Source organism: Lutra lutra, chromosome 9, assembly GCF_902655055.1.
Source record: "Lutra lutra chromosome 9, mLutLut1.2, whole genome shotgun sequence".
Lineage (NCBI taxonomy): Eukaryota > Metazoa > Chordata > Mammalia > Carnivora > Mustelidae > Lutra > Lutra lutra.
This window is the reverse complement of record NC_062286.1, coordinates 82,092,336-82,120,219: the sequence shown is the minus strand read 5'-3', so window position 1 is coordinate 82,120,219 and position 27,884 is coordinate 82,092,336. Positions and strand designations below refer to the sequence as shown.

Genomic DNA, 27,884 nt, shown 5'->3' with positions numbered 1-27,884 from the left:
ACAGAAATCTGCAGGTCAGGTTTTACATCAAATGCTGATTTTAAGAGAGAGCGGTTCCTATTTAAATCAAGTTCAGTCAGCATGACCGAACAGCTGCCTGGGACCTGGGTGCCCTGTGGCCAGCCAGGGCTCACGAGCCACATCCAGAGGCACCCAAGTGAGCGCTGAGCTCACACTCAGCCCAGCAGGAAGGCAAGATGATGAGGCAGTTTTCATACTTATACAGATAAAACTGGCATAATGAATACTGAGAACTATATCCTGCATGGGCTCCTGTTTTCCATCATGGTGGACACAGCCCCCCAATCCACTCAAGCACTGTTGTCTCGAGAGCTGCTGCGCACTGCCGTTCTCAGGCAAAGGCAGTACTCAAGCTTTCCACCTTTATTCTTCCCACAGCATTTCATTTTAATGTCAGCTAACAACAGAAAATCAAAGAAGGCAGCTCTCCCACAAAACCCACGGAACTAGCATGCGAGTGACAGAACTGACCACACGTGTATCAACCTGCAATTAAAAGTTCACGAAAAATCCTTCAAAGAAAAATGTTACGCAGAGTACGTTTTTAAAAGCAGCGCTGGCTCTCGTGTGTGTAGAAAAACAAATATTTACTAACATAGACACTTCTGACAGGTAAAATGGGTCATAGCTGTTTGTTACTCTTTGAATTACAGCAAAAATAAATTTTGCAATATAACCTGAAGGAACTCCAGGCCCTCTCTAATTCATATTTTTAAGATTCAAACCCACATTAAATACTACACCATTCAACATAAACATTAGGGGATATTTCCCCAATTTTCCTATTAATGTCAATTTGAGATGAAGTGTTAAGTGCTAAGAGGATTCTAGTTCCGAAAATACCTTGATGCTTTCTACTAATTGAGATACAGCTTATGTGTTTATTATCTGCTTACAAAAAAGAATTTAAGGTGGCCTTTTACCGTATCTCAACAGTCTGAGACAAAAACTATTCTGACTAGGAAAAAACACTTAACCAAAAATGGCAATAAACTGGAATCTTTCAGTTACTGCTTAGAAAAGACAATATTTTATAAAAATCACTGCCTATTTCTCCTAAATAGGTCCAATACTAAGATTTTTCCTATCAATCATTCCTCTAATAATTCTATTGCCATCCTTACAAAATAAAAATAAATGATAATGTAACTACAAGGCTTAGTTTGCAATTTTTCCACCGTAAAGTTGGTCACATTATTTAAAAAACACTCCACATTCCCTCTTATGTAGTTATATGTGGACAAATGGTGAACAGACAGTTTTATAGCTTAAAATATAAGTGAGGAAAACATAGACATCTGCCATACCAATAGCTGGTTTTTATTTTTTTTTAAGGAAAGGTTATTAATTTAAAAAGTGAGTTCTAAGAAACATAATAGGACTCCCAGCAATGATGATTTCTGAGATCTATGAGATGTGAAACATAATTATAAAAAGGCTAAAAGCCAAAAAGCATTTCTACTTTTTCTTTTTAAAAAAAATCCAGAGGATTTGTCACATCAAGGAAGTCTGGCACATTACCGAGGCCATAGTCTTAGTCATCCTCAGAATCACTATCCCTTCTTGTGGGGATGGAGCACCGCACTGAGGATAGCAAAGCGTCTTCAATTGGTTTCTTAGGGTTTTCCTCCAAGTCTGTCTTGATTGCTCCAGACTCTGACAGTTTCCACTCCAACTCTATGTGATAAAGAAAAGCCAAATTACCTAAGGCAGTCAGCATGGGACCCCTACCCTCAAGCCCATTAAGCCAGTTTTTTTTTTTTTAATAGAAACTATGCAGTAACATTTGATGATAATTTTAGTGCTGTAATTATAAAGTATGTAGAAGGAAAGCAAAAAATCAGAACTTTAAGAAGGAAAACAAAATACACTTTTTCAGAAGAGGAGAGGAAATAAGTCAAGCAGAGAGAGTCAATTATCATATGGTTTCACTTATTTGTGGAGCATAACAAATAGCATGGAGGACAAGGGGAGTTAGAGAGGAGAAGGCAGTTGAGGGAAATTGGAAGGGGAGGTGAACCATGAGAGACTATGGACTCTGAAAAACAATCTGAGGGTTCTGAAGGGGCGGGGGGTGGGAGGTTGGGGGAACCAGGTGGTGGGTATTGGAGAGGGCACGGATTGCATGGAGCACTGGGTGTGGTGCAAAAACAATGAATACTTTTACGCTGAAAATAAATTTAAAAAATTAAAATTAAAAAAAAGAGGAGATCAAATGAGATACTATATATATATTTGAATTATGGCAACTAAAATAAAAAACAAAGACTAAACCTATCTTCTAATGACTACAGTTTCTTGACTTGCAAACAATTTCCCAGGAAAGATCAGGATGAAACATTTAAAGGAAATACTTTTCACATCCCTGCTGGCAATCCAACCATTAAATCTAATTTTAGTTAACACAAGGAAATTCTTGGGCCTCATGTCCAGCATCTCAGTCTATTAGAGTCAAAGGATAAATGTATGATGACATACTAGAACTTACGCATTTGCATCAAGTAATACAGTACCAAGAAAATAAAGAACCAGTGACTAAAGCCTTGGTTCCTGTATGTCACTCTCTTATAATCAATGAACTCCACATGGGTGTGAGACCTTGTGAAGTGAAATTAAGGGATGTTTTTTCAACTGCAGAAAAGACTCCAGGCAGAACTAAGGACTACATGAGACACTCTACAGTGAATAGCCCGGTTTAAGTGATACTCTGCTAATTAGGCACCTCCATTAAGATGTGACAACCAATTTTATTTAAGTCATATTAATTTAAAGTGCTCCATGGAGACCAATAACACCAGTATTTAAAGTTCTCTGTACCTCGGTTGAATGTTATGAAAATTCAACAAATTTCTTAAAAAAAAAAAAAAAGAAGAAAGAAAGAAAGAGAAAAACCTTAATTCTGATTCTTGACTCAAGAATATATTTAGATCCACCATTCACATGTATCAGTTTACATATTAATGTTATTGTCCACTTACATGCAGTAATCATTATTTTATAAGTTCACTAATCCTCAGATAAGACTTTCTAGAGATAAAGACAGGACCTCCTATCCTATCTTTCCCCTCATGATACATTCAAAAGAGCAGAGTAAGAGGCAAACATATACTTCATTTGAAATGCAGTATTCCTTTGAACACTGGAATAATGCATAACTCTTATAACGTGTGTTTCTCTATGTGCATAGATCTTAATACTTATCCCAGGTGAGTATTTTATGTAGTTATATAAAACAGTACATAAAGTCATATTTTAATACATGTTTTTAAAGAACAGTTGGACATATTATTTCAATAGTGAGTGACTTAGAAGGATGCCATGGGCCTCAGGTTCTCTCTTTCATGTTATGTGTGTGTACATATTTTGACACTCCATGTAACAGGTAGAAAGGAATAAAACAACACATCCTTCAGGAATAAAGGAATACATCCTTCAGAAGTTAAGAGGCAGAACTCAAACTTTTAATTTAACTTAAAAGCTACTAAGATATTCAACTGAGAAAATATTCCCATAGGGGTGTGTGTGAGTGTGTGAGAGTGTGTGTGTGTGTGTGTGTGTGTGTGTGTAGTGTGTGTGTGTGTGTGTGTATATGTATATATATATATGTACATATATATATATATATATATATATATATATATTAGTCCCACTCTCTCTCTCTATATATATATGTATACATACAAACACACAGGTATATAAATAACCATCAAAGTATGTTTGTGTGAATTTTTTTCCTTTTTTTAAAAGATTTTATGGGGAGGGGCAGATTGAGAGGAAGAAGCAGACTCCCCATTGAACTGGGAGCCTGATGTGGGGCTCAATCCCAGGACCCCAGGATCATGACCTGAGCCAAAGGCAGACGCCTAACCAACTGAGCCACCCAGAAGCCCTATTCATGTGAATTAAACAAAAAACAAATGTTGAGATCTTGAACTATAACTCAAAACGTATCCAACTATAGGGACAAAGAAAATATATTAGACATTAACATTAAATATACATACTTTAAAATCCAGTGTGTCTTCTTTTAACAGAATTATTAGAGCCCAGTTATAACTGTGCCCAATGATTCCTTTAATGAGAGATCAAATGTGCTTCTTGCCTTTTAGCAGTCAGTAGCATGGGGCAAAGGTGATTTTCACAAATCATCACAACACATGTCTCTTCAACAGAATCATCCCCTCATCATCTCTACACATGCTTGTCATTGCTCACATGCCCTGGACCATCTCAAAGAGGCCCTTACCATCTATTGTCAGGTTCATGCCACCAAACACCAGAGGTCCAATAAATTGAGCCTTGATATCACCTTCAAGGTACACAAATACTGTAGGCAGATTCCTATCAGGATAATTGGGTATGCAGGTTGTTGAAATGGCTTTAATAAATTTGACATCAGGAAACTTCCTGGCAAGTCCACTGAAGTGCTGATTTATGAGGGCACAGAGGGGAATGCTGTAAAACAGAAATGGGAAACAATGGTGAGAGAGGAACTCTGTAAAACAGAAACAGAAGCAACTGTGATTCTGCATTTATACAGGGCAATGCTCAACTACCCTTCTACCTCAGTAAACCCTCATAATAGCTTCACAAGTGATTCTGCTATTCCAGCCAGGATGAATTAACATCTTTAAAAAAAAACTTTCTAATATATTCAGGGAAAATGAAGAACTCAAAATCCAAAATCCAATCCAACTTGACTCAGTAAGTCAGAAAAACAGCTTCAATGTAAAAGAGAATTGTTTTGCCCGTCTATAGGAGAGAATATTCAAGATTCAAAAGGTGTGAAAAAGGTCAGAAAGCACTTCCTGCTCTAAAAAAATTTCTACAAAAAATAAAAATAAAAAAACTTCTACACAGGTAGAGAATACGGCTGGAGCTGAGAAGCAGTGAAGGGCCACTGCATCACTTGCCTGGAACAATTACTACAAAGGTCACCCCCAACATCTATGAGAATGATTCACTACATGGAATTTTGAAATGCCAGAGTTTCTCTAGAAGGATAAATAAGGAATTCTTTTTCAGTAAAAGCGATCTCCATTGCTCTAATATAACAAAGGCATTCTTTTTAGTCACAACTATTCATTTGAAAGCCTGAAGACAAAAATTAGGCATTAGGTTTGGGCAAATCAGTAACAAAGCACATCACTAGTAAAAAACAAAACAACACAAAACAACAAACCTCCAATGTGGATTAAGCCCAAGACGTCCAAGACATAAACTCAAATTAACATTTAAGGACAGTGCATAAGATCAGCTCACCCTTGTTTGTAAAGGTGCAAGATTACCCACAAGCCGTCGCCAGCCTTGGTAACTTCTTGAACATAATCTTTTCCTGAGATCTCTAAAACTTCTCCAAATTTATTCTTCAGTTGAGTTGCTTTCCATTCAGCCAGTCTTTGCTGCCTGCACAGCACACAGAGGAGAGAAACCTCTTACATGTACACCCCATACATACACACACACCTTTCAGACAGCAACCTTTATAAATATCCAGGTTTACTTACTTGGCATGTGGCAAAAGTCTAAGATGATTCACCGAGATCTGCAATATTACTACTTAATTATAGCACTTTCCAATAGTTATCTAGGTCAGAAAATTAACTTTTCAAAAGACACATTTTAGTGCCACACCAAAAACCAAAGAGTCCCTCTGCAGGGCACTAACCTGTACATTTCAATAGCACGTTCATCTTCCTCATTAAATTCATCTTCATTATCCTCCAGCTCTTCCAAAGTCATATCTTCATATGTTTTCACTGAATGTGGTTAAGTTAGCAAAAACCAAAAAACGTAAAAGATGAACAAACTTGCATTTTGTTTTCCCTCCTTTATTTTTCTCCTAAAGATGTGCATGCAACACCAAGCCAAAATAAAACTCATTCGCCAAAACCAAAATAAAAAATACTGAAGGTCTTACACTAGTAAGAAAGAACTTGAGGGTATTTTAAAAAGATGAAACCATGTTGACCAAATGCAGCAAGACTGACCCTCCCAGTGCCATACATATTAAGGATATGAATGAGAAGTTTCCCAAGTTTATAAAACAAGAGAGTTGTATTTGCCCGAACTCACCTGGTTTGCTCTTCAAGCACATACACCATGGACTGCTGTAGTAACAGTTCTATCTCTAAGGACAGGGGGGTCCCCAACAGACCCCTCCTAGAGTTACAAGGATTATTGTCTTGGGTGTTCTCTTATAAGAGGTAGACAGCTCTTTTCTTTTAACCAACAGCTATAAAATCTCGACTTGGTTTTTATTGCCATAAGTATTCTTGTTTCTTGACGTCAAATCAGATTTTTGCCTCCCAACCCCAATTCTATCACTATACAAACTGCTCTTTGCAAGGTCAACAATGACCTCCACTTCCTAACCGATGAGCAGCACTGATCCAACCTAGCATTGCCTCCTCTTTGAAAGATGGTCCTCCTCTGGCTTCCAGGATAGGAAGCCTTCTCTCTTCCTACCTCTATGGCTGCTCCTCCTTTCGACCTTTGCTGATTTGGCTCCTTTTTTATCCTTTTGCCTCCTTTTTTTAAACCTATGCCCACTCCTTTGGTGATAGCATCTCATGCAATCTTTATGCCTCCAGCCCATATTTCTCTTATTTAGAGAAAAACATAGCCACCTCCCTACTTGCCATGTCTACTTGACTAATAAAAATTTCAGTGTTTCTATGTCCCAAATAGAGTGCCTGATCCTAGCTCCAAACTGCTGCTCACCAAGCCTTCATCATCCTGGCTGGTGATGATGCATTCCCTTCAGGCTGCTCAAGCCCAAAGCCTGACAGGCATCCTTCACTTACTTTTTCTCACACCCCTCACAGGATCCACCAGCAAATCCTGTGGTCCTACCTTCATATTATTTCCAGATCTGACCACTTCTCACCCCTTCCACCAACCCCATGCAGGCTGGCTAAGCCAGTGGTAGTTCTTGCCTGAATTACTGCAGCAGTTTTCAGACTAATCTCCCTACTTCCTGACTTGTTCCCCATCTTCCATACTTGGAAAGGGAAGGTGCTGTCAACATGTCAATCCTCTGTTCAAACCTCCAGTGACTTCCACCCGACCAGACATAAAAGCCAAAGTCTGTTAAAGAAACAAGGTCCTCAGTGGTTTGACCCTTATTCGCCTCTCTGAACTTACTGTTCCTTCCTAATCATACTGGCTTCCTGGCTGGTTCTCCAACATGCTCTTCACTCACTTAAGTAGCTCAGTTCAACTCCCTCACATCTACTCAAATGTCACTCCTAGTGAGGCTCTCTCTGACTCTCAAATTATACTCACCCTTCCTCCACCCTTTCCAGGCCATTTCCCTGCCTTATTTTCCCATATTTACTTATGTATTGTTTATTGCTTGTCTCTCTCACTAGAATATAAGTCCCATAAGGACAGGGATTTTTGTCTGGCCTATACACAGCTAAAGACCCAAAGCTTAGCATAACACCTGACAGATAGTCATCTTCCAATCAACATTCACTGCATAAATGCTTTCTAGTGAACCCATCTCTAAATTAGCTCTAACATGTAGGAAGACAAAAGTACTTGTCCCTGTGATCAATGGGGCATTAAGTCAAGACTCAGAAATATTTTCTTCAGGATAATCATGTGCTGAAAATTGTGGAAATGACAAAAAATTGTGGAAATTCTACAGTCCAGGAAGTTGAAGGTTAGAGACAGCCTGTGACTCCCTTGAAGTCCCAGAAATAGTGTCCATCCCAGCACTCCAGTCCCTGTTCCCAACTCCTGCTCAGAGCATCCTTCTACCAAAGCAGTTAGAGGCTTAGAAAGTTGTTTCTTAACCCAAAGAGAAACAAACCTTAAAGAATATAAGCAATCTTACCAATTGACTGCTGAAGGACTCGCTGTTCTTCTTCTTCCGCCTCCTTTTCCAAATCTTTCAAACTTTCCTTTGAGGGCAAGATGCCCTTTTTGCGTAAGATATCATTCCACTCAGTATCTGCATTGGGGTCCTAGTGGAAGTAGATCAAGAATACTCTGAGTGCCAAGTCCACTATGAAGGGTGCCATGTTGGGGAAAGGGTTGAATGGGAAAGGTGGTAGGCAGAGGAATGCAAACCAAATTATTCTGTGGCCTATTTCTGAAAAAGCGTCAAAAGATCCACAGCCCCTATTCTTTTCCTGTTCTCCACTCCACATCACCCTCCCCACATTGGACACACACCCAAGAACTAGTCTTGGGTAAAAATTGGGATATAATGTGCAAATCGGCATCAATGCTCACAGCAAGGCCCTAACCTGGCTTCTATTCGATATGTTTATGAATGACTCAGATTGATTCATTCAACAGATGCTAAGTACTTATGGCAAGTGCAATCTTCAACAGGCTGCTGACCTAGAGAGTTACAAGGGGTCTTCATTCCAAGGATAGGCAGGGATATTCTCTCAGAAGTGGACATTTTATCACCACTGGAAGCTGAGAAGGAACCAGACATAAGGAATGAGAACTTAAGAAATTACTTTCAAGGCAAAGTGACCAGCAAGTACAAAGGGCCCAAGAGCAGAGACAGGAGTATCTCAAAGTTCTAAGTGGCTGCAGTACAATCAGGAGAACCTGAAGCTAGCCTGACAAATTCTCTAATGGTCCAAACCTGAGAAGGATAACTGAGACCCCGTGGGACAGCTCTCAATGTCTAACACGTACTGAATACTGGACACTCTTTGAAGCCCTATACCTGTGCCTACTTAGTTAAACCTCACAACCAAGGAGAGACGTGACATTTATGAAGACAGTGCCATCCTAGAACAAGTCAAATTTACCAGGATCAAATGTCAGAAGGATAAATGTCAAAGTGGGCTTTTGCTCCCAAAGCCAGCTAGCCAAACACTGGTTTTGCATGGGTTTGGCAGGAACCCTGCTAATGGACCTGGTTTGGAATAAGAAATCAAGGAGCCCTGTGGAAAGGGCACTAGGACAGCCAGGCTCCAGCCCAAACTCCATGTCACTGTCTTGCTGAGATATATCAAAAGAAAATGAACAGAATCCTTTCAACAGGGTGCTCAGGGAAGACCTCTGCAGAGATGACATTTCAAAGCAGGGTCCTGAAGGATAGAGAATACAAAGGAGGCCAGGGCAGCCCTGGGGTTTCCTCTTCACCATTTAAGAGTGTCTAGCTTCTGGCAGACACACTGTATTTGTAGATGCTATCCTCTCCAGCTGCTAATGCCTAATACTCCAAGCAAAAGTCCACTAACTCCATTTCTTATAGGCCACTTAGCCAGAGATGATTTAATCAGAATTCTGGACTACAGTGAAGTCTGGAAAGCAGCAGAATGACTTTGACAGAGGGTCCTCTGACAATGACAGAATTTAGCGGTCACAAATTTTTGTTAATTCCCATGATGTCTTCATTTTCTTTCACTTTTAGTCCAATTCCATTAGAAAATTCCTGATACCGGGGCGCCTGGGTGGCTCAGTGGGTTAAAGCCTCTGTCTTCGGCTCAGGGCATGATCCCAGAGTCCTGGGATCGAGCCCCGCCTTGGGCTCTCTGCTTAGCAGGGAGCCTGCTTCCTCCTCTCTCTCTGCCAGCCTCTCTGCCTACTTGTGATCTCTTTCTGTCAAATAAATAAAATCTTTTAAAGGGGGGGGGACAAAACTAGGGGATTTGGTTTTACCTATTTTAAGACAGAAAGTAACTAAGGAGAGGGACCCTGGGGATGAGCTTTGGGAGCCACAGAATCGGAGACGGAGTGCACCTCTACCTGAACATCAATGTTGGGGGTTAAAGCATGCAACTAAACCCTCACCCAGCTCTAAGTGTAGTCAGGAACACAGGTTCCGCCACTGTTCTACGTTATGGCACGTCCAGGCGGGACCCTTCCCTTCTTCGAGCCTCAGCTTCCGTAGCCACAACATGCCCATAACACACCTGCCCAGGAGCTAAGATAATTAAGGAACAGGAAGTAACTCTGTCAGGTGGGATGCTGCGAGTCCTTCACAGACTTCACGGGATCCGACCTTAAGGACAGGTGGCCGCCAAAGACAGATTTGCGGGTGAGACACACAGCGGTGGGGAAACCCAGCCCGAAGGTCCTGGCCGGACCACGCCCGCCCTCACGCACGGCGCCTGCGCTGGGCCTAGACTCGCGTGGTATTTCGCGTGCCGGTGGCGCCCGGCGCTTAGCACAGTCCCAGCCCAGACGGTCCGTCGCTGCCACAGACCCAGCGGGGCAAACGAACTGCGGTGGACTCCAGGGCTCGGACCCCCAGGTTCTTTACCTGCATCTTGTCTAAAATCGCTCAACCCAGTCCTCAGCAGCGCCCCCGCCCCTCAGCTCTCTTCCGCGCACGCGCGCAGCCGTCACCCCGCCTCTTCTCCCAGCCCGGCCTTCGCCCCGCCCTCTAAGAGTGAGCAGGGCGGAGCCAGGGCGTGAGGCCGCTGAACCTGTGCCCACTCAAGAAACCCGGCAGAAAAATATAAAATAAAATAAAATAAAAAAAAAAAAAAAAAAAAAAGAAAAGAAACCCGGCAGAAGCTGTGCGCGTGCGCAATGGGGTGCCTCCGGGGTTGGTGTCGCTGGCTTCACGTGACCCGGAGCCAATTCTCGGTACTACCTTATTAGGGCAAGTCTCCGTGATTGGAAAGGTGGAACTGGATGGAGGATGCCCTCGGCACCGTGAGCCGTGTTTTGCCGCAGACGCATTCCTAGTAAGACAGGGCCTGGCTCAAGAAGTCACAAATAGAAATGTGTTTCAGTGATCCAGTGTTATAATTAAAAATGATGCAGGGTCATTATTTACTCGCTATCATTTCAGCGTCTCATAATTCATAAGACATATTCATAAGACATATTCATCAAGAGCCTACTATGTGCCAGACACTATTCTAGGTTCTGCGGATACAGCAGCGATCACAATAGAAAAAACAGAAAGTGAAAGTCATTCCATCTGGTTAAGCCTCAGGCAGTCCAAATTTGCAGAAGTGCTTAGTCCTATCCAGGCACACAGGAGGCTTGAGTAAAAATCAGCAGAATCTGAATTGTAAAATGCAGGGGCTGGGCTCCAGGCTTCTGCCTACACAGCACTCCAGTTTGAATTAAGAAAGCGATACCCCTCCAGGGACACCTGGGCTAACTTGCTTCCTCTCAGCAGTGAAGCAGACACAGATAATACCGCATCCAAACGCCTGTGGCGTAGGCGTACGGCTCTCAACTTTGGTCAAGCATTACAACCACCTGGGGACCTTCAACCACTGCAGTTATGCTGAAGCTCCAACCCCAGTCAAATTAAACTCCTGGAGATGAAACCTGGAATTGGTATTTTCGTAAAGATTCCCAGGTGTCGCTAAAATGCAAAACCATGGATAGTGAATAAAATGATTTCTTGAGGGCAAGGAGCTTTGATTTTATAATTTATAAGGATTCTTAATATTTACCTAATTACCACAGAATTATGGTCTCCAGAAGCATCTGTTTATTCATTTATCTGCAGCAAACTGTGAATGAATTGTCCCTGGTTTTACTACCAAAATCAGAACCCAGACTAGTTCCTGGTGGGTTTGGTTCTATGCGAAGCTTGGCATCCCCTCCAGAGCTGTAGAGTGGGTGCTGCTACATTCTTTCTTCATTCCCAGCCCTAGTTATTTCCTGATCCCTCTCTCCAGAGAGCGACAAGCCAAAGTCTCAAACTCTACCACCTCCTCTGCAGAAATGTGCCTCTCCCACTTTTGTCAAAGACTCTTCCATTACTCTAAATCACAGTCTCTCCCCGCTCCCTAAAGACCTCTCTGTCCATCATTCCACCCATCACTCTTGGATCTGGAGAAAATAATTAGGGCTCAAGAGAAAAAAAAAATAGAGCCATAAGAATTGGAAAAGAAAAGAATTGGAAAATAATTTGGTTTGTAGGTCATATGACATGATAGCATACTTGGAAAACCTGATAGAATCAAGTCTTAAATTCATACTATAGTATGAGAGTTCAATATAGGATCAGGATATAAAATTAACCTACAAAAAATAGCCTTTGTATTTACAATAACAAACTAGAAGATAGAGACACTAATTACAATAACAAGAGAAAAGAAAAGAGCACTTAGGAATAAACTTAAAGAGTTTACAAAAACCTACATGGAAAAAAAAAACTTGCATGGAGAATATTATAAGACATTTCTAAAAATACGAAAGTAGACTTGAACAAATGCAAGAAATCCCTCCTCTTCAGATTGGATGACTCAGTATCACAGAGATGTCAATTTTCCCCAAGTTCATGTGTAAAATTTAACACAATCTTAATCTTAAAACCCCAATATTTTCTGAGGCTAGACAGGTTGATTCTCAAGTTTTTATGATGAAATAAACAACAAGAATGGCAGACTGAGGGAACAGCCAGCCTCTACCAGATATTAAAACAATGTGCTATTGGTACGTGAACTGACAAATAGATCAATGGAGCAACATGTTCAGAATCAATCAACAAATAGAGGAAGCATGTACAAATATTAGTGTATGCTGACATCTTAGTCTGCTGGGGGAAGGGATAGAGTTTTTAATACATGGTATTGAGGCAATTGGACAGCCATTTGAAAACAGATAAAATTGGATATATACTTCATGGTGTATATCATTTTAAAAATTGAAAACTAAAAGTGCTAGAGAAAATAATGAGACAATTTCTTTATAACCTGAAAGTGGGAAAAACCTTTGATGACAATTAGTAAAAATCCAGAAAATCAAGTGAAAATATGACAGATTTGCAACTTTAAAAAATTGTAAGAAATAATGAACACCAACACACCACCTTTGGTGTAAAATAAAAGATTAAATAAGAATACATATGGGAGGGATGCCTGGGTGGCTCAGTGTGTTAAAGCCTCTGCCTTCAGCTCAGGTCATGATCCCAGGGTCCTGAGATTGAGCCCCACACGTAGGAAAGCCTGCTTCTACTTCTCCCACTCCCCTGCTTGTGTTCCCTCTCTCCCTGAGTCTCTCTTTGTCAAATAAATAAATAAAATCTTTAAAAATAAAAACACACATTGGGGGCACCTGGGTGGCTTAGTCAATTAAGCATCTGACTCTTGATTTTCACTCAGGTTGTGATCTCAGGGTTATGAGATGGAGCCCCACATTGGGCTGCATGCTGAGCATGGAGCCTGCTTAAGATTCTCTCTCCTTCTCCCCCTGCCCCCTTGCTCATGCTCTCTCTCTTTAAAAAGAAAAAAAAAAAAGAATACATATGTGTATATATTTGTATTTGCTTAATTTTGCAAAAAAGAATCACAGAAAGAGGAAATCAGAAATTAATGAAATGGTTAACTGTGGCAGTGAGGCAGGGTCGGGGTAGAGATGAAGTGGTAGCAACAGAAAATTAGGAGTGAGAATGCTCAAATAAACTTTTATTTAGGGCCAACCAAGTTTTATGGAGCCTGAAACACTTCCAGTCTTTGAGGATCTCTTTAAGAATCTATCACTTATATGAGGAATCTAAAAAAACAAAAACAAAAGTTCATAGAAAAAGATAAACAGTCTTTTCTATAAGGAGAAAAGCTTTTTCCTTTATTCTTTTTTTTCCTTGTATCTGTATGAGAAGATGGACGTTAGCTGAATCTATTATGGTAATCACTTCACAACATATGTAAATCAGACCATCATGTTTTATGCCTTTAATTTATGCAGTAATGTATGTCAATTATTTTTCAATAAAACTAGAAAAACTATAGGAGAAAAAAAGTCCTGAGACCCCATTTGAAAGATTTTGAAAATGTTTCGTTAGGGATTAAATGAGATTATCTCCTAGAATAATGCCTACACAGAATAGGCATTCAAAAAATGTTTTCTGAAAGGACATTGACTGTGATATGGCAAGAACAGTAAGTTTATTATGTTATCTTTCCTGTTCTTTTAATTTGTTAATACAATATAAAAGTAGCACAATGTAATAAATAAAAATATACAAAAAAGGAAGAAAAAAAGTATAATTTATGTATTGAGTAGAGATTGGCCTATACAAATATTATGATGATGTTTGACCAAATAAAAATAGAAAGTTTTAAAAAAATAAGAAATTATGAATATAAAAGTGGGCATAAAGGAGACATTTATTTAGAATAGAGAAACAGTAACAAATCACCAATTTTAAAAAGCATCACAAATCCAGAGAAATAACATAATATTTCTCTGACCCATCTATCTGATATCATAGATTAACTTCTGGCTTGTGTATATTGTTGGGGAAAGAAATCTCCTTCTCTACCCCACTTCCTAGTGTTATTCTCCCTAGTTTAAGAAATAAATTGACAGGGCGCCTGGGTGGCTCAGTGGGTTGGGCTGCTGCCTTCGGCTCAGGTCATGATCTCAGGGTCCTGGGATCGAGTCCCGCATCAGGCTCTCTGCTCAGCGAGAAGCCTGCTTCTCCCTCTCTCTCTCTGCCTGCCTCTCCATCTACTTGTGATCTCTCTCTGTCAAATGGATGAATAAAATCTTTAAAAAAAAAAAAGAAAGAAAGAAATTGACATGAGACAGGTTAACAGGACAAAAATCAAAGTTGTATTAAGTACACATGAAGCCTCAATATTGAAATTGGGACCTGAAGAAATGACCAATGTCCCTGCCCTCCTTGGAAATGATTGCCAGTTTTTATACATTTTGGGCCAATAGTAAATTTTATAAATTTTATACATTTTATGTATTTTTATACATTTGGACCAACAGGTAGTAAATTTGTAAGAAATTGACAGTATAAAACAGATTTTGGGGAGTTTTCACTAGTAAGGAATTCTAAACAGAATTGGGGCTGAGATAGAATAAAAAGTAGCAAGGCTGGGACACCTGGATGGCTCTGTCAGTTAAGCATCCAACTCTTAATTTCGGCTCAGGTGATGATCTCAGGGTCATGAGATCCAGCCCTGCATGGAGCCCAGCATTAGGCTCCTTGCTCAGCAGAGTCTGCTTGAGATTCTCTCCCTCTGTCCCTCCCCCTGCTTGAGCTCTCTCTCTCAAACAAATAAATAAGTAAATAAATAATCTTTTAAAAATGTAACAGGTTTATTCCCACAGTTTTCTCAGCTTTAAAGTCCCTATCTCTGGTGATAAGGATGTTATCTTACTTCTCAGCGTAAGAAGGTTATTTTTCATATGGGAGATTTATTTCCTGCTCTTGAGGGTACAAAAGAGGTCTGAGTGTTCTTGTACTGCCTGTTTCCTAAGTAACTTTTACTGAAGATAATCAATATGCCAAAGGGGCTCATTTGGATACAGCCTGCCCTTAGCCCCTACAATATTAAGCCCTGCCTCTACCAGAACTAACTAAATACCTCATTCAAAGATAGTCTCCATAGGGCTGCCTGGGTGGCTCAGTTTGTTGAGCATCTGCTTTTGACTCAGGCCATGATCCCAGGGTCCTGGGATCAAGCCCTGCTTCTCCCTCTCTCTCTGCCTGCCACTTCCCCACTTGTGTGCACTCTCTCTGTGTCAGATAAATAAATAAAATCTTAAAGAAAAAAAAAGACCCCATATATTATATTTATATCACATTTTATATCACATGATGTTCACTAGCCCTGCAACTTCATGTCACATCACTGGGTAGGAGGCCAGTATTCCTGGAAGTCATTTGTCTGCTGGATGGCCAGCAGTAACTATGGGTGGAAATAACTCCAAGTACATAAATGTAGATCAGTAACTATATCCCCCATTCAACTTTCCCTTAACCAAATTCCAAAAATATGCGTGACTGCTCTAACACCGTCTGACAAAGAGATGTCACCGTGAATACAACTGACACGTATGTACACTGATAGTATATGTTGCCTTGGCAACTGAAATACTACAGGCAGAGTGGGGATTTTCTAGAATAGTGAACAACTTGGTAAAATTCCAATCAAAACAAAGTATAGTCTTCCCTCAGTTTAAAAAAGAATTGCTGTCCTAGTAAATTTGGTGTGTTCCTAGAAAAATTCAGCTAAAACTGGACAAAAATATATGCTTAAATTTAAGTAGGTTTCACAGCTATGTGAAAGTCCTGTGCCTCGTAGAACATCTAGCTTTCCTGAGCCCCATGGATGCCAGCAATATTACTCTCCCTATTCAGTCATTGAAGTGACCAAAAAATTCTCAGTAATTTCTGAGATGTCCCCTAGGGGCTGTCCCTGCCTTCTTTGGAAATGATTGCCAAAACCCAAACTTGTCAAGCTGACATATTCAAAATCAAGTTCATGAATCCTAAGGTCAACAAAGAGGACATTTCTTTTTATATATATATATATTTTATTTATTCATTTGAGAGAAAGAGAGAGAGAACACAAACAGGGGCAGAGGCAGAAGGAGAGGGAGAAACAGGCTCCCCACTGAGCCGGGAGCCTGACATGGGGCTCAGTCCCAGGACCTGGAGATGATGACCTGAGCCACTGAGACACTCAACCAACTAAGCCACCCAGGTGTCCCAAAGAGGACATTTCTTAAAATGTAAACAAATGCTAAGAAGGACATAGTATTTTCCAAGTGCAGGATCCTTATCTCATTGGTATAATTTTCCCCAAAATGAACAGCCTACACCTTCCATAAGCTGCTTTCTACTATATCCAAGGAGATAGTCCTGTGCCATATCAACTCTATAAAACTACTTCCAGGAAACAATGATCATGGCTTTTTTGTAAGAATTCACACATGGAGAAAGCCAGTTAATCTCATCTACCAGTTTTCTCAATTGCAAAATGAAGACAATAGCCTCATGAAGTTGTTGCAAAGATTCAATGTTTGAGTACATGTAAAGACTGAAAACAGGGCTCGTCCGTGAAAATGATGTACAAAATGACCTCCAAAGGCCAAAGGAGCTAAAAGACTGAAGGAAAAGCAAGCCCAGTTTGATGAGAAATGGTTTATTAAGGGGACCAATAAATAGAAGCATCTCTTGGGCAGCTGTCAGACCCGTAGATCTCTAGAACATCACCTCTCGTAAAACCTGCTTTTATAGCCTGAGAGGCCGGAGAATAGTCAAGGAAAACTACTGGGAAGAAATATTTGAGAATCTCCAGAGAACATCAAGGACATTATTTTCCCAGGGTGTACTTGAGGGTGTGATTAAACAAGAAGAAAGAAGGGTGGAGGGGATGTTATACTCAAGTACACCTCAGGTCACAGACTGGTCATCAAGGCAGATTTGTCCAAGATGGCCTCAGTCAGGTTCACGAAAATGTCCAGCACGTGGTAGGTGCTCAGGTGTTAACTGTTTTTAGTATGTCTTGCTATAAGCCTTACATTACAAATCAAATAGGTTGAGGACTTCTTAAACATGAAGTGGAATATCTCATAGAATGCTCTTGGCTTTATATTGTATGACAGGATTGAAGAACACATTTAGAGCTGCTCCTAGTGAGATGGCCCCCTCACCCATACCTCACCCCAAACTCAAGCAGGGTCTAAGTTGGCCCAGAGAGTTCTACTCCCTATCAACTCTTACCTCTCCCTTTTGTTAAATAATAAAAATTCAACCAAGTAAATTTGACAATCTAATTGGCTTTCTTAAACAATTTGTGTGTCAACAGCATCCCATCTGGCAAGTAAGGGGAGCTCTGAGGGGACATACAAAATGGAAGGTCTTTCTAGAAGGATGGAGCAAAAGTTATTAGCAGAAGAATTATTCCAGGCAGGGTCATTTTCCCTTAGGGGGAAGAACAGAGGGTCTTACCAGGCTGATCACCTTATCTTTCCTTGGGGGATGAAGAGGGTCTGTGTGGCAGACTCACTGGTGCCTATCAAAAGGATTCCTGGCTGGCCTATTAAGACTACATTTTGTGGGGCACCTGGGTGGCTCAGTGGGTTAAAGCCTCTGCCCTCAGCTCAGGTCATGGTCCCAGGGTCCTGGGATCAAGCGCCATGTCAGGCTCTCTGCTCTGTGGGGACCCTGCTTCCTCTTCTCTCCGCCTGCCTCTCTGCCTACTTGTGATCTTTGTCTGTCAAATAAATAAATAAAATCTTAAAAAAAAAAAAGACTACATTTTGGGAGAGGTTGAAACTGCAGTTAGACTATGCACTAAACCCCAGTTTGGGGACTCAGTCAAAGTGACACCATTTTGGGACTGTGGTTTTCTTTTTAACACTCTGACATCTGTACTGCAACCATTTTGGGTCAATTGACCTGTCATCTTTTTGCTGTTTCTCAGGCCCTTGAAGCTGCAAGCAGGGAAGTGAAGATTCATGTTCTGTGACCCTTCATTCTGATCGGTCTTTTATCAAACTTGCACACCGTACCCTGGTACTAGTTACATCCCATCCCTTGCCCACTTGGGTCCCCAACATAGCTGCAGAAACACACACCACCAATCAGATTTGCTTGGCTTTACATTTATACCCACAGTCCCAGTGGGCCCCAGTACTTTCCTAGTCTATTCATTTTCCCTTTTGCTAAAAAGGAATCCACAGGCCCAAAATGGCATCACTTAGGTGAAGGCTCCAACTCAGTAAACCAAGATAGTACCTAACCTAACCACAGTTTCCACCTCTCACAAATGAAACCTTTAGAAAGTTAACATGGAATTTCCTGGTCAATACTAGTAAATTTACTGATAGACCCCCTTCTGCTCTCCTTTGGAGGACAACCTGGCCTAAACAATGCATTTCTTGCTAAAAAATTTTTTTCCTTTTTTGTGCCTTCTCTCCGTCTTTAAAAACCTTTCTTTAATTTGGCTCAGAGGAGCTCCCCTCTACTTGCTAGTTGGGAAGCTGCCCCATTTATAAATCATTTAATAGAGCCAATTAGATCTTCAGATTTACTTGGTTGAGTTTTTTTTTTCTGTCCAGTCCTAGAGAACTATTTTACACATTCTCTTTTCTCAAAATCCCATTGTCTTGTTCCTCTCCTGATTCTCAAAAGATGATCTTGAATCTATTACACCTAGATAAGAAATCAGAAAAGAATCTCCCATGCTTTCACTACACATACATGGAACTCATTGACTCTACTGTCCTTCCTTGCAACTGTCCTGTCTGTGCTCCTGAAAAAGGGAAGCACCCCCACCCCTATGTGCAGTGGAGCCCCTGCCATCTTTTGTCCACAGCTGGACTTTGTTCCAATAAGCATTCCCCCTCCCACTCCTATGCCCATGGTGGATTTTATCTTCTCCAGCGGCTCAATACATCAACACATGAACATGCTGAAATATTTCTAATGTTAAAGACCAAAAAAACCCTCCCTTGACCCCACATTCCCCTCCAGCTACAGAGCTTTCCAGCAAAGCTCCTGGAAGACTATGTTCATTGTGTCCATCCCCTCCCTCCCATTCTGTTCAACTCACTTCTGTCATGCTTTTGTTCATCCATTAAATAGACTTTTGTTGAGGTCACCCTTGACCTCCATGTTGGGAAATCCAATAGCTCATTCTCTATGCACTTCTTCCTCAGCTCTCAGTAAACTTGACTCTGTTGCTTTCTCTCTCCTTCATGAATCCCATTCTTTGCTTGGCTACTCCAACTCTCTGCTCTCTTGATTCTCCTACCTTACTGGCTGCTACCCTTGCTGGGTCCTCTTTTCCTCCTAAACTCTCAGCTGGGATTTCACAAAGACTCTGTTCTTAGCTCTCTTCTCTATCTGTAGAGATGGGAGATCTCAACTGATCCATAATTATAAATATAAATGCCACCTATATGCTGAAGCCTTCCAAAATGAACTTCCCACTTCGTTTCTCCTCTGAACCCCAGGCTCATAGACCCCTGGCCTACGTGGATGTCTTTTGGGTGTCTCAAATTTAACAAGTCAGCCCCAGAATTCCGGGTACCCAACCCCCAACCTTTTCCCTCCAGTGTTCATACTTGGTAGCATTAGGCTCAACCCCAATGCCTCAATTTCCCCCATATCCCACATGTAATCTAGCCTTAAATTCTGCCACCCCCTCTCCTTTCTTTAGCTCTCTCACTTCTATCAAGCCACCTTCATGCTCTCCTATACACTACAATGTCCCAGTGGATCTCCCTCCTCCTACCTTCAATCTACTTCCCACTCCATGGTCAGTTCTCCCTAGGGAAGAAAGGGACCTGTCCTATTACAAGGTCAGATCACATGACTTTTGTCAACCTTCCTTTGGATCTACATCATAATTAGAATAAAATCCAGAGTCCCAATATGATCCAGCCCCCAGCCCTCCCTGACTTCCCTGCCAGTCTCCCCATCTTTAGGTTCCAGCCTCTTGCTGATCTGTGTACATGCCAAGCATTATTCTGTCTGGACTTTTGCAATTGCTGTTTCTACTTCCTGAAAACCTGGCCACAGATTTCTGTGTGGGTCACTTCCTCACTTCTTTTAGTTTTCTGCTCAGATATCAACCTAGAAGAGACTTTTCTCTGACTCTTTCTACAATTGCAGCCTCCCCCTTCGCCATCACACCTGACTCTTACTCATCTTCATAGATCTTACCTGCCACTATGTTTAGCATAATTGATCTAATGATTATCTGTGTCTCGTGTCTGTCTTGTTTACTGTGCCCCTGAAGCCTAAAACAATACTTGGCACATCACACTCTGCTGGTAGATGGGGATTCAAAGTGACAGTGGCTTTCAAGCTTGGTTTTAACAATGAAATCCTTTCTTTCCTTCCACATCAAAGCTGTGTATCTGGTTGATGTGGGATTTTTTGTGGGGATTAGAGGATGGGGTGAGGGTTCCAGTGAGCAGGCTAAGGATCTGTATGATTTGAGCTGCCTGCTGGACCAAAGAAGAGAGCATTCAGGCTTTCTTACCAGCTTGCAAAGTGAGAGGCAGAAGGGGAAAAGGAATGGATGTGGTTTAAATCCCTTAAAAGCCAAAGATAAAAAGTGGAGTCAGACATTATTATAGCAGAGAAGAAGTGTTCACAAGCTAAGACTGGCAATTTGTCCAAATTAAAGATAAGAATCCTTGGGCACCTGGGTGGTTCAGTGGGTTGAGCCTCTGCCTTTGGCTGGGGTCATGATCTCAGGGTCCTGGGATGGAGCCCTGCATCAGGCTCTCTGCTCAGCAGGGAGCCTGCTTCTCCCTCTCTCTCTGCCTGCCTCTCTGCCCACTTGCGAACTCTGTCAAATAAATAAAAATCTTAAAAAAAAAAAAAAGATAAGATAAGAATCCTTGGATTTCAGAAGCATGGGGAGTCCTGAGCCAGAAAAATAAATAGTATAATATAAAATAAATAGTAAAATTATACAAAACAAATGTGCTAAATATTATGTATTCATCCTCAGACTCTCTGACTACCCCTTTTTATGATCTTATCTTTACCACTGGTAAGCTGAAAACTACATTTCACATTTCCCAAACCCCCTTGTCAGCTAGGTTCCAAAGAGATCTTCCTAAAATGGGAGGCTTAGAGAAGCTCTTCTGCTTCTGGTAATGTCTCTGTCAGTGCTGGAGGCACTGTTTCCCATGCAGCGATGGCAGCACTACCTCCAGCAGCATGAGTGAAAAGTGTGGACCAGGGACTTCATCCCAGGGATATTATATTAGCAGCTTCTGATCACTGGGTAATACCCCCTTACCCTTTGGTTCCCTTTCCCTTCTAATTATTTTATAACCAAGTCCCTGCTTTAAATCCTTATTTTATTGAAATATCTAGGACAATGGTATCCAATAGAACTTCCTACAGTGATGGAAATATTTTGTATCTGAGATGTCCTATACAGAAGTAGCCACTGAGTACTTGAAATATGGCTCATGTGCCTGAGGAACTGAATTTTTAATTTTATTTAACTAAAATATTTAATTTAAATAAGCACATCCAACTAGTGGCTACTGGATTGGACAGCACAGTTTCAATTAAACATGCTGTGTTATTATTACAATGAAGAAGTAGAAGAATGGGAAGTTTCCCTTTTTAAGTCATAGGTCTTATACAAAAAAATGTATAAGAGAGAGAGAAAGAGAGAAAGGATCTGTAAACAAAAAATGAAAGTCCTAACAAACACTTTAAAACCCCCATGGCTGTCTTAGGTTACATTTCCTGGCTCAGGGTCCAGCACAGCCCAGGGTGCTTCTATCACAGGCTGGAACCAAAACCCATGTAAGAGAGACCTATGAGGGGGACAGCAGTTGACACCTGGCCCAGACAAAACCTCAGCTCAGATCATGACGATCTCAAAGAGTCCTGGGAAGGAGCCCCACCCACATCAGGCTTTCTGCTCAGCAGGAAGCCTGTTTCCCCGCCCTCTCTCTGCCTGCCTCTCTGCCTACTTGCGATCTCGGTCTGTCAAATAAATAAATAAAATCTTAGAGAAAAAAAAAAAAAGAAGGAGGAAGCTCATTGAAGAAGGGAAATATATGGTTCTCAGTGTAAGCATTTACGCCAAGGAACATTATGAGATCTCTGGTGGGTGAGGGGAGGAATTGAGGAAAAGGCAATTAACTACTAAACTATTTTGAATGATATATGTATTTATTGTGTAAGATGAACATGAAGATAACCTAGCTGTTTCCCCCTGTGTCAGTCATCTCAGACAAGGCTTTTAAATCAATAGAAATTTATACTTACGGTGAAAATTTACAACAAGCTATGTTCACTGATTTGCAATTCCATTTTACCAGGAAAATTACTTAACTGTCTCTTATTCATTTTTTGTAGCATTTTTGCAGATTCAATAAGGAAATGTCTTTAGTTGCCTTTGTGTAGGAAGAAAACTACTTGAACTAACCACATCAAAATTTGAAACTTTTTTCAATATTCTTAAAGCAGATTTCCATGCTACTCAAAATAAAGCTATTCTAAGGGATTAAAATAATTTTTTCTCACTTTCAAACCAAGAATTTGTCACTTCTGACTTCTCTTTAAGTGAGTGAAATTAAGGTAGTCAGAACAAGGATGTTCACCTCCCTATTCTGACTACTGGATTGAGCAGCCAAAGGCCTGCTGAAGGTATGGCAGGGCCTTGAACTAGGTGTTGAAACTTACTGCATCAGGTCTACCCTGCATTGCAATGGACTGCAGCAGAGTTCTATGGAATGGTGGTGCCTGAGCCAAGGTCAAAGAGTTTGTGAACCGAAGGACACTCATACTAGGGAAGGATCCAGGGATCTGGAGGAAGTGGAGAAGTGTCCTCCCTGAGCCAAACACACCAATGACTGCTGCAGATTTTTCTGTGATGTCCCTGGTCAATGTCATTGGAGTGCCCAATGACATGGGGGTCAAGTGTGGTCAAACAGAATAGACAGACATAACCAAACTCACTGGGGCCATTCTCTTCAAATTCTTAGTTCTTTCATAGAAAACAAAATCTGGAAATGTAGGAGAAAGAAAGCAAGCATTAAATGCTGTCTTTCATCTTTGTATAACAAATCACATAATCAATAGCTAAGTAATTAGAAAATTTCTATGTTCTTTCATTTAAGAACATAATGAATATTTATTGAGCTCAACATTTATCAAGCTTCTATGAACCATGTGCTATACACAGTGGCCGATGCTAAAAATACAAAGATGAATAAAACGCAATCCCTACTTTCAAGGTACTCACTATCAAATAGGCAGTCATGTAAATGAATAAGTTTAATCAAGTGTTAGGAATGTTACATCAAAATACTGGTATTTTGTAATGTAATACTATTAGCTCAGGGTTTAAAAAAACTAAAATCTGATTCATCAAAATCATTAAATCTTGAGACCTACTTAGAGTTTGGGATTACATTGACACTTAGAATAAAAAGATGGCTTTCAGCCTTCCCACTTATTTAAAACTTTAGAACTTTCTCACCTTTTAAAACTTTTCTGAGTTTTTTTGTTACTGAGACAGATCATCCTTATGTCTTCCAGTCCACTTCTGAGTTCAAGAAGGAACTGTTTGGGAAGGAAGGGGATATAGGAGGGGGCTAGGAGATTAGATGGAGGAACAGGAAAGAAAAGGTCTCCGGCCCAGGGGTGCATCTGCCTCTGAATCCAACCACCTTTTTTCATCAGAGTTAAGTTGCCCTTCTTCCTCACCCTCTTTATCTTCTAAGGCCATTCTGTTCTCTTTAGCAGGGCTTCCCCAGCTTTAAATTGTGTGCAAACCATCTGGGGATCATGTTAAAATGCAGATTTGATTCAGCAGGTCAGAGCTAGAGCCTAAAACTGCATTTCCAACCAGCTCCCAGGTGAGACGTGCTGTTGGCCTCCAGACCACATTTTGAGTGGCAAGGTCAGTACTTCTCAACCTTGGTTGCACATTAGAATCTGGAAAGTTTGAACATATGCAATGGTTGGCATCTATCCCAAGGGATTCTTTTAATTGGTTTGGGTGGGGATGGAAAAGGGGGGTAGTGATGGAACCTGGCATTAGTTTTTAAAACTTCTTGGTGGGGAGGGAGGTCAATATGCAGCCACAGTTGGGAGCCACTGTCTCTGAGCCCACCATCTTCTATAGCATATCAAGATTCTCTTACCCAACATGCTGCTTAGAAAGACTCACACCAGAAGTCACACTTTTGGGACTCGGACCTTCTTTCAGATAGATTAGCAACTGAGAAACAAAGTATAAAGGAAAATATGCTACTGTTATGCGAAATAAAATCCAAGGCATTATCATCTTGGTGTGTGATTGTAATCACTCATGATTTTTACTGAACAATTGCTTGTGCATATCTGGGTGTGTGGTATGACAGAAAGCAAGCAGAACTGGAAGACAAGAGACCTTTCCAACTTTCTGGATTCAAGCTTCTTCTACTGTTAAAAATTATACGATAATTTAAGGACTTTATGAGCCTCAGAAGGCTGTGTGTGTCCAGGTCATTGACCATGGTTTGATATAGCATGTGTAACCATTCTTCAATTTTGTATGGAATTTGACTTTTAAAGCTTTTTCAATAAATAGTAAATATAAAATGATATACCATCACAGCAACCATGCAAAATAGGTATTTTCATTTTATTGGGTTACTGGTCAATGTCTCACAGTTGAGGACAAAAGATGTGGAGTAGGAAGAAATATAACACCAAGGTCTTCTGAAACTAAATCCAGGGCTATTCTCACCATGTGATTCTGTCACTGAAGTTCCCTGTGAAATTTGTTATTGGCTCAAATTTATACAAGAACAGTGGCAGGACTTGTCTGGACTTTTTCTTTCTTTCTTTTTTTTTTTAATCTAGAATCTGTTTTATAATAATGAACACAAACCCCTTTGCTGTGTAAATGATTCTCAAAGCCCCACAAGTGCTTAATATTCCATTATCAAGCCCTGGGAATTGAGTGCAAAGACTTTGTTATAACTTAAAATATCAAGATGAGTCATGGTAGAATAGACAGAAGGAAGGCAGAGAATCAGAGATTGTTACTCTAAGTCAGTCTCAAAATATAGTCCAGATCTTACCATACTGAACTCATTCCCAAAACTGATCCCTTGTTAACCCACTTCTTCAGACTCCCAAGAATACTTCCTCACAACAAGGATGTCATGCTAGGTTCTGACTGCTCCCCCTGGCAGTGAGGTTTTCAGTGGAAGGAGAAGTGGAGTGGGACTTTTTCTGGTGTCTAGAGATTGGTGTCTGAAGCCCAGACAAAGGCCAGGGGGAAATAAACTCCTCTTGGTTTAAAGAACTGATCAGTTGGGGCCAGACACCTCCGTTGGACTTTGTAAGCTGTGGGTTACCTGCCTTTGCATTTTATTAACTATCTAGATATCTGCAGACACTGTGCACAGGCATGTATGCCCTTGTGCTACACTGAGCAGGGAATTAGAGAATCCTGTATGGTCATCATTTGGTCACCAAGGAATCAAAAGTTTCTGGGACCCTGGAAATAGCCAGATTCAAATCCTTGTGCTTGAGGAGTCTCTGGAACTTAAGAGGTGTCCAGGCTTCTGCTGGGGTGAAGAAACCAGTAGGAATAGAAGTCGAGCCAGCTCTTGGGAAGCTGTTCAGAAGCTGCTCACCATCGACCTCTGAGGGGCTCTTGTGGGTGCCAGAGAACACTGGCAGGAAAAGCATGAGAGGACACCAGCTGCTGGCTGTTAGGTAAAGAGGAGTTTGCCCTTCCCCCATTGTCATTTCCAAACCCCAATGTCAGAGTAGTTAGGTGAGGAAAGGTGCTATCCCAGAACCAGCTCACCTTCTTCCCTTTCCCAAGGCTTCTCCTCATGCCTGCACTTGGAAAAGAAAGAAAGGTATTGTAGGCTGCACTGTGTTCCCACCTCCCCACTTCATATGTTGAAGTCCTAATCCCCAGAACCTCAGAATGTGACTGTATTAGGCATAGGGTCTTTTGAAAGGCAGTTAAGTTTAAATAAAGTCATTAGAGTGAGCCCTAATACTCTATGACTTCAATCCTTATAAAATGAGGAGATTAGGACACAGAAACACGCAAAAGGAAGACCATGTGAAGAAACAGGGAGAAAATGGTCATCTACAAGCCAGTGGGAGCAGCCCCAGAAGAAACCAATCTTACCAGCAGTTTGAGCTCAGACTCCCAGCCTCCACAATCATGGGAAAGCAGATTTCTGCTGTTGAAGCTGTTCAGCCTGTGGTGCTTTGTTACAGCAGCCGGAGCACACTCATACAGAGGGTGTGAGATCCAAATTAGAGGGGCAAGAGTTTAACCAGGCTGGATTTAAATAGCTTTGTATTGTTGGGTCCCCCAATAATGGGTCCATAGTCAAAGGAGTGAGACTGATAGAAAGCAAAGGTCAAGCAAAGCTTTATTTTGTGACAAGCATCAAGAATCAAACCGACCGTCAAGCAGACTGGTCGGGGCCGCCTCCTACAGAGAGGGCGACCTCTCTCTTCTTTACAGACTAGCTTTTAAGGGCAAAGGCCATGTAGTTGGGCCTGGCCACGCACAGGTGACCAATGAGATTGTAACACAGAGAAAGCTGCACAGTCCTGCTAGGTCACACATAAGTGCCCAATTGAATTACAGTTTACCCTATGGTAGCTATTTGAACTAGCCTATCACCTTGGTCAGAATTGGTACCCAAAGGGCGGGGCCCATACTCCTTGGTAGCTAAGAGACAGTATGCATGCTTTACTGATTGGATGTCTCCACCTGACCCGACTCATCCCTGCATTCGGGCTGTTATCTCCACCTGACCTGATCCACCCTTGTATTTGGGCTTTGTTACCTGGGACTGGTTTCCCAGACTTGCTTTTAAGTAAGTTCCCCTGGGGGAGCAGGGTCAATTTAAGTTTTACTGCATAAACAACAAAATGGCCGTTCAACCAGGGTGGGGCCCTTACATTTTATCTAGAAAAAAGCGCATTTGCCCAAGAGATAGGGAAGAGGAATTTGCTAGAGCACGTTTAAAATCAGGAATTGACATGCAGTAGTTTGAGTTTTTTCAACTCTCCCCCACACTGTGTTTGGACTGCTCACTCCCAACTTCAGGTCTGGCTTCTCCTGTGAACTAAAGCAAACGCTGCTTTCTTTAAGACTGGTGCAGAAACTGGGTCTGTGCTCTCTGCTAGTCCCCCTGTGAGAGGACCCAAATGTTTACCCTGAGCTGGTGCAGGTATTGGAGATGCAAGGCCAGAGGACCAGCAGAACAATGTCTAGAGTTCTTGGATGGTTCCCTGCTTTTTCTCTTGACTGCTTTGAGGGCTGACCCTGACCAATTAAGGCACATGCACGTAGGTGAGGATCAGCTGTCATCAGCTCACACAACTGCATAACAGAGAAAGGGCTCTGTGCCTTGAAATAAACTACCCACATCACCTTGCGAGCACCAATGCCCCAGATAGATTACACTTTGAATATTATCTTGTAAGTCACTGACTTTATCCTTGACTTTCTTGGTGCTAATGACTATGGATATGTGATGGCCTTTGCAGAGATGATCATTTTATGGAAAAACCATAGGAGGTTTTTGTTTTTTTTTTTAGTTTTTATTGAAAGTATATATTTTTTGAAAGTGTGTTTTTATTAAAGTATAGTTGACACAGTATTAAATTAGTTCCAGGTGTACAATATAGTGATTTGACAAATCTA

The 27,884-nt window shown here is 41.1% G+C and overlaps 1 protein-coding gene across 1 annotated transcript; it reads right to left on the bottom strand.

Annotated features, from left to right (window-relative positions):
- Positions 1-1,320: 1,320 nt before the first annotated feature.
- PDCL3 (phosducin like 3) lies at positions 1,321-10,398 on the bottom strand. The gene is made up of 6 exons (XM_047746462.1): positions 10,262-10,398; positions 7,865-7,994; positions 5,690-5,780; positions 5,284-5,427; positions 4,268-4,476; positions 1,321-1,698 (listed from the first exon to the last, which is right to left on the bottom strand). Exons 1-6 carry the CDS (start codon positions 10,265-10,267, stop codon positions 1,556-1,558), a joined length of 723 nt encoding a protein of 240 aa, XP_047602418.1. The 5' UTR covers positions 10,268-10,398; the 3' UTR covers positions 1,321-1,555.
- Between the last annotated feature and the right edge of the window lie 17,486 nt (positions 10,399-27,884).